Source organism: Coptis chinensis, chromosome 6 (genome assembly GCF_015680905.1).
Source record: "Coptis chinensis isolate HL-2020 chromosome 6, ASM1568090v1, whole genome shotgun sequence".
NCBI classification, from domain to species: Eukaryota; Viridiplantae; Streptophyta; class Magnoliopsida; order Ranunculales; family Ranunculaceae; genus Coptis; species Coptis chinensis.
Window position 1 is genome coordinate 45,577,999 of NC_141461.1, and position 6,827 is coordinate 45,584,825.

The 6,827-nt window shown below is 39.4% G+C and overlaps 1 protein-coding gene across 1 annotated transcript; it reads left to right on the forward strand.

Annotated features, from left to right (window-relative positions):
* The first annotated feature begins 929 nt into the window (after positions 1–929).
* LOC147493221 (cytochrome P450 78A5-like) lies at positions 930–3,699 on the forward strand. The gene is made up of 2 exons (XM_086568740.1): positions 930–2,036; positions 2,976–3,699. Exons 1-2 carry the CDS (start codon positions 1,095–1,097, stop codon positions 3,579–3,581), a joined length of 1,548 nt encoding a protein of 515 aa, XP_086424866.1. The 5' UTR covers positions 930–1,094; the 3' UTR covers positions 3,582–3,699.
* Positions 3,700–6,827: the final 3,128 nt, after the last annotated feature.

Sequence of the window (6,827 nt, forward strand, 5' to 3'; positions counted from 1 at the left end):
CATCTCACGTGCACAGCCAACTAAACATAAATTATCATTTCAAAATTGAGTACTGTTATCATTTCAAATTGAGTACTCTACCATGGCCTAGTGAATCACGCAAAAAATTCAGCTTGATAACAGACAGTACATGCAAGATGTTAATGGGGGCATTTGCACGTGTTTGATGCACCCTTGACAAGGTCTTAACCGGGATTGTGTCTCCCTCCCCAATCTCTCATCCAGCTGCCCATCTGTGTCGTAGGGGTCCTACATCTAAACTTGGTCGGGACACTAACTAATTTTCAAGATAATATAGATGGGAATTTGAGATGTCCTCATTTTAATCGAAATTAATATTGTCTTAAAAGTGGATTTGGAAATTTCAAGTGGTCGTTTTAACACATGTCAACTTCTCCATTCTAAAGGATAAATCTAATTTGGGTTAACTAGTATTATCTCGACGAGTCAATTAGAATTTTTTCTCCACTAGATGAGAAATTAGGGTTTCTCTCTAAACACACCGTCAATTTGGTTTGACCGTTAACTTTCAAGTCAAACAATTGAAAATGACACAAATGTCCCCATTTAATTAAAATTAAATATTTTATTTTTAAAAATAACGAGAATATTTATATTATTTTCAATTGTTTGACTTGAAAATTAACGGTCAAATCTAGTTGACTTTGTTGTGTTTAGGGAGAAGACCCTAATTTCCCATCTAATAGGAAGAAATCCTAATTGGCTCATCCAGTAACACACTAACACTAATTCACCCATCTAATTTCAAGTACAATGAGGAGCATGCTTATTGAGAATTCGCGATATAGTAATGTGGGATTAGGTCAAAAAATACCTTAATCTATGGCTCTATGCCTTAGAGTGACACGCCCTGACACTCGCTATCATTGATAATGTTGAAGGTAGAAGAACCACACATGACATTCGAACCTCGCTCCACACCCAACCTTGGTCATCCAGTTAACCCAACCACAAACTTAAATCACTTTACACCACCCTATATAAATGTGAATCAGCCAACATACCCCAGTGAGCCACACCCACTTTTCTCACACGGCCAAAGTCCATCTCCACTCATATCACTCTTCTTGAAAATGAACGCTTACTTGCTAGCCAACCTTTGTCTCTTAATTCTCTTCTTTGAAACCAATAACCAAGTTCCATGGCCACTCTTTCTCTTTCTCTTCTCTGCCTTCTCTTTCTTCACTTGTGTTTTGAACTTTTGGTTAGTACCTGGTGGCTTTGCATGGAGAAATAACTCGATCAAAAACTACCCCAAACTTAAAGGACCCATAGGGTGGCCTTTATTAGGCACTATCCCTTCCATGGGTTCACTTGCTCATAGAAAACTAGCCTCCGTTGCTTCCTCTTTTGATGCAATTCGTCTCATGGCTTTTAGTCTTGGCAACACAAGAGTGATCATAAGTAGTCACCCTGAAACAGCAAAAGATATCTTATGTGGTTCAGCTTTCTCTGACCGTCCAATAAAGCAATCTGCGCAACTCTTGATGTTTGAACGTGCTATTGGTTTTGCTCCTTGTGGAGAATATTGGAGACACCTAAGACGTATTGCATCAACTCATATGTTCTCTCCTAGAAGAATTGCTAATTTAGAGGGAGTCAGGCAAAGTATAGCTGATGATATGATATTAAGAGTCCGGGGTGAAATGAAGAGAAGTGGGGTTGTGGAGTTAAGAGGAGTGTTACAAAGGGGTGCTTTGAGTAATGTGTTGGAAAGTGTTTTTGGAAGTTGTTTGGACGTTGAGAGAGATGAGTTAGAGTTCATGATTAAAGAAGGGTATGAATTAATTGGAAGATATAATTGGGAAGATTATTTTAGTTTTGGTTTTTTGGATTTTTATGGGGTCAGGAGAAGGTGTTATAAGTTGGCTGCTAGAGTTAACTGTATAGTGACTGAGATTATCAAAGAGAGGAAAAAAGTTGAGTGCAAAGGAAGGAATGACTTTCTTAGTATTTTGCTTAATTTGGCTGAAGAAGACCGTTTAAGTGATTCGGACATGGTGGCAGTACTTTGGGTAACAACACAATCTCTATCTCTGCTCGATCTTTATTGTTGCTCAAAATTAGGAGAATGAATTTGTTCGACGTTCCTTTTGGAGTCGCTTCCATTGGATATTTGATTTTTTTTTTTTATACTTAATATATATATATATTATAATAATAATAAGTCACTCCCGTAAGGAATGTGCGCAGTGGAACAATTTCACTACTATACCCTAATTGTCATATATCTTATATGTAATACTCGAGTTTCATTTTTTAAATAAGTTTGTGAGACCAAACAGCTAAACCATAACTGAATTCGTTGAAACAGTTTTTCGTCTACTTGCAATTAAGTTTTACCAAACAGTACTTATATATTGTAAGTCATATTGTAGTGTGATACAGTGTTATATATCCCGTTATAGATAGTTGACGCAACTTAATTGATATAGATTTCCTAATCATCAGTGTCAATATTTGTTAAATATATTATAGATTTTGTCAAACAAAATTTGATTAGATTCTACTTTTTCTCCTCCAACATTATTTTATGTAAGTGAATAGTAAGCTATATATACGCTGGTCAGATTCTCTTCAGAAGTGAACTAATAAGATATGGTAAGAAGTCACTATATATATAAAACAGTATCCATCTCCTTTCTTCTGCTGATTTCAACCTGGGAATATGTCCCCTACTAGATTTGTATGCCTTCACTAACTAGCTAGCTAGCGTATTTTCTATGTGCACTAGGCTAAGTGCTGCTACAGTACTACCCTACTTCCAAACCATACTTGGACATTGGTTCTGGATCTGGGCATGCACCACTTCACTTAAAATGGGTCCTCATGAACTGTTGTTGGTTTAATTATTGGTGCTTCTTCGTTCGACCGAATTTCCATTGTGCATGCATAATGCATTTGACTTGATCGAGCACTCAAACTAAATCTTCTTTGATGCATTTGGGCTGCAGGAGATGATATTTCGGGGAACGGACACAGTTGCAATACTTTTGGAATGGGTAATGGCCAGAATGATCTTACACCCAGATATCCAAGCAAAAGCCCAACAAGAACTTGACGCATGCCTTGGCGATCGAAGGCAAGTTCATGACTCAGACATACCAAATCTTCTATACCTTCAAGCCATAGTGAAGGAGGTACTCCGCATGCATCCACCAGGTCCATTACTCTCATGGGCACGGCTCGCAATTCATGACGTCCATATCGACAAATTCTTTGTACCAGCTGGTACAACAGCAATGGTCAATATGTGGGCCATAACCCATGACAAATCTATTTGGAAAGACCCATGGACCTTCAGACCCGAAAGATTTATGGAAGAGGAGGTGAGTGTAATGGGCTCTGATTTAAGACTTGCACCATTTGGTTCAGGGCGTAGAGTGTGCCCTGGTAAGGCTTTAGGCTTAGCAACAGTCCACTTATGGCTTGCACGGTTTCTCAACCAATTCACTTGGTCTCCGTCCAAGGAAATCGATCTTTCTGAGTGCTTACGCCTTTCTCTCGAAATGAAAAGGCCGTTGACCTGCTGCGTGGTTGGCCGCAGTTCTATTATGTAACCCGTTAATATTTGGTACAGTTCGTTTGAACTTTATGTAACTACCAAGCTAAATGTACAATAATCTCCCCTGTAATTCTTTCAGCTCAACCACTTAAGGATAACAATTTGCATGACTACATGTTTATATGTTAGGCTTAATTCCTACCCTTTATTTATTTATGCCTTCTCATTATTGTAAATGCATAAATTTAGCCAAAAGGCATTTGGGCATTACATCAAATATGATTTTAGTTTGGTAGAGATTTATTGAAGAGGTATTTGGTTAGCAGAGATAGCATATAACAAAGATAAATAGAGACAAAAATTTAGGTGCGTGGTTCAGCATAGTTATTGCCTACATCCACAACGGTTGAATAGTTTATTGATGGAGGTTGTAGTGGTGGTGATTACAATAATTTGAGTGTGTATGGAATGGGTTTATAAGTTACTACATTCCATGTACATGTGAAAGCATTGGAAGCCATTAGAGAGTGAAGGAAGAGATAGAGAGGAATAAGCCCCCTTGAGAGTGTGGAAAGGTGTCATTTATGTACTTGTGATCGAGAGAGTAGGTGGCAGTATGTAGTGGCATGTCCGACACTTGTAAGAGCAAGCAGAGTATGCTGAGTGCACTAGTGGTTGACAGTGACACGTCTTGAGATAATGTGGGAGATTAGTCAAATGTGGTACGCCATGTGTCGCTAATGATGGAATGAGCTTGTTGTTAGTATGAAGATGCTTGAAGTCGTAGGTCATATGTCTGGAGTCAACCTGGAGTGGTGGAGTCGATATAATCAACTTGGGGTAGGAGGTCCCTTTCATAACCCTCTCTCATTAGGACGTCATTGGAAAGGATGGCCGGCCTGCTGACCAGAAATTCGAAAAAACTTTATACATGGCGTGAGATAATTTGTTGTCGTTTTAGTAGAGATATGCTCTGGTGATTGATAAAGCTGGCAAGTCCTTATTTGGATAAAGTTGAGCTTAGCTTGTTGTGCTGAATTGCTGAGGAAATAGAGATCGAATATAGCCCTCGGTGTAATTGTATGTATATGAAGCTCTCAGTTGGTTTGAACTTGCATATATATGACGAGAATCATCTAAAGTCGATTGATGAAAGTATAGGGAGATATCCGACCACATATGTAAATGTGTTGTGGTCATTGTAAAGATTGTGACATCTTCTCCAAATTGTTGAGTAGAGAGTATGTCTGAAGATATTGTGGAACTCGTAACATAGTTACTGTTGAGTTGTCTAAGAGAGTATGTTTCGAGTTTGATGTGATAGAGTTGAGATGTTACTAGAGCAATGATGTTAACTGATTTGGAGTCGCTCTTAGGCTAACATACTTATAGATGTTCTTTTTCCCGCGAACTAAATTTGGTGTCTCTCTTAGACGTGTCATATGGCGACGATATGAGGTCAGCGAACTAATTTGGATGACAGTTCAGGAGCAAACTCATATGACAGTTTAACGTGGGGATGTCGAACCCGTTGTTTGATAGATTATTAAGGGAGTCACACCCGTATGATAGTTTGTGGGGAGTATCAAACCCGTATGATAGTTTGAGACACGTGCTATTTGGACAATCTCAATGAAGTTCTTAGGTCGAGCCAGTGTTCGAGAATGAGATGACATTTCAAGGGAGTGTCAAACCCGTATGACAGTTTAGGAGAGTGTCAAACCCGTATGACAGTTTTACGTGGGGATGTCGAACTCGTTGTTTGACATATTATTAGGGGAGTCACACCGGTATAACCGTATTGTGAACCATCTTGTGTAATATTGCGCTAAGATCGTACGAATTGCCTTAATAAAGTATGAGGACTTATATGTGAATTACAACAATAAAATGCGAGCTGGATAAGGCTTACAAATTGCCTTGATGAATTTTGATATGAATTGAAAGGGTTTACGAACTGCCTTGATATGAACTGAGAGCTTACGAACTGCCTTGATATGAACTGAAAGGGCTTACGAACTACCTTGTAACAGAATATCTTTTAGCCCTCAGTTTATATGTATTTAGCTCTTCATGAGACTATGAGGACGTTATGAATAACCAAGTGAATCTTTAAGTAGTTGAAAATGTAACACATTGAGAACTATTGTAAATGGATACATCATGCGAGGCTGTTTATGGAGTCGTTTTGAATCAGTAGGCCGTTTATAGTAAGAGTGATTTATGGCATAATTTTTTGATACGAGAATGTCTTCAGAGGGGTGGCAATCAATTGGAGCTCGTGATTGCTCCTAAGGTGTTCAATCTAGAGTGATAGTTTAAGTCGACCCGTACTGATGTAGTGAAATCATATTACAGCTAGGTACCAAGATTTCGAGGTAAAAACCAATGGATTCAGATTTGAAAATCTGTGTAACTTCAGGGTGCTCCAAATGAGGTTGTGATCATTGTCAAGTTGATATACATCCTTTCTAAGTTGGAACCTTCCAGGTCATGGTAAGTTGCTCGCTAGTTAAGTCTCACTTGAGCAAAGTTGATTTTGAGCAGTGTCGAGTTTGTTAAATCTAGTTGAAGTCGATCAGTAACTTGTGAAGCAAATTAGTTGAGGTCGATAAGCAGCTTAAGGTTGATTGTAGGGGAGTAATATCCTCATTAAGGAATATCACACACGCGTGAAGCATAAGCAAACTCAGGACATCGACCTCCAAGACCGATCTGTGAGAAGCTCCCTTGTGAAGACATACGCGTGCAGCATAGGCGAACCCAAGACATCGACCTCCAAGACCGATCTGTGAGCAGCTCCTTTCATGTAGGTAGTACGTTTAAGGTCGATCAAGGATGTCTCAGTATGAACAAACGACCAGAGACAGAACGCCTCAGTTAAAGTCACCACCAGGTGTAATCATTACCAAAATCTTACTTGTACTTCCCACCACCGGGAAATAGGGACTACCGCGCCAACTCCCAATCAGCACACGACTTATACTAAAACCAGCCCAACACTCATTCACAATCTCCACCTTACACGTGTGCAAGAGACCCACGTGTCTCTAGGATTGACACTTCCACAAGCCTATAAATACCACCTACTTGAACTACGTGAGACCTGATTCCTCTCTCCCCTGAAAAACCAAGAGAGAATACGTAGGCAGCTCACTCATCAGCGAACTCGGTCTCTCCAGAAAACCTCAACCCATTCCCCTCTCTTCACTATCTCTAAAGGAAAACCAAAATGCCCCTTTACATTGGCGCCGTCTGTGGTTTCGATTACTTGAGAAATCACTTTAACCCAACTCAAAAA

What these genes read in the sequence shown, in the direction of transcription:
- LOC147493221 (XM_086568740.1), top strand. Translation starts at nt 1,095, where the DNA reads ATGAACGCTTACTTGCTAGCCAACCTTTGTCTCTTAATTCTCTTCTTT. An exon ending in ACATGGTGGCAGTACTTTGG is followed by an intron (nt 2,037 to 2,975) that starts GTAACAACACAA and finishes TTTGGGCTGCAG; the next exon opens with GAGATGATATTTCGGGGAAC.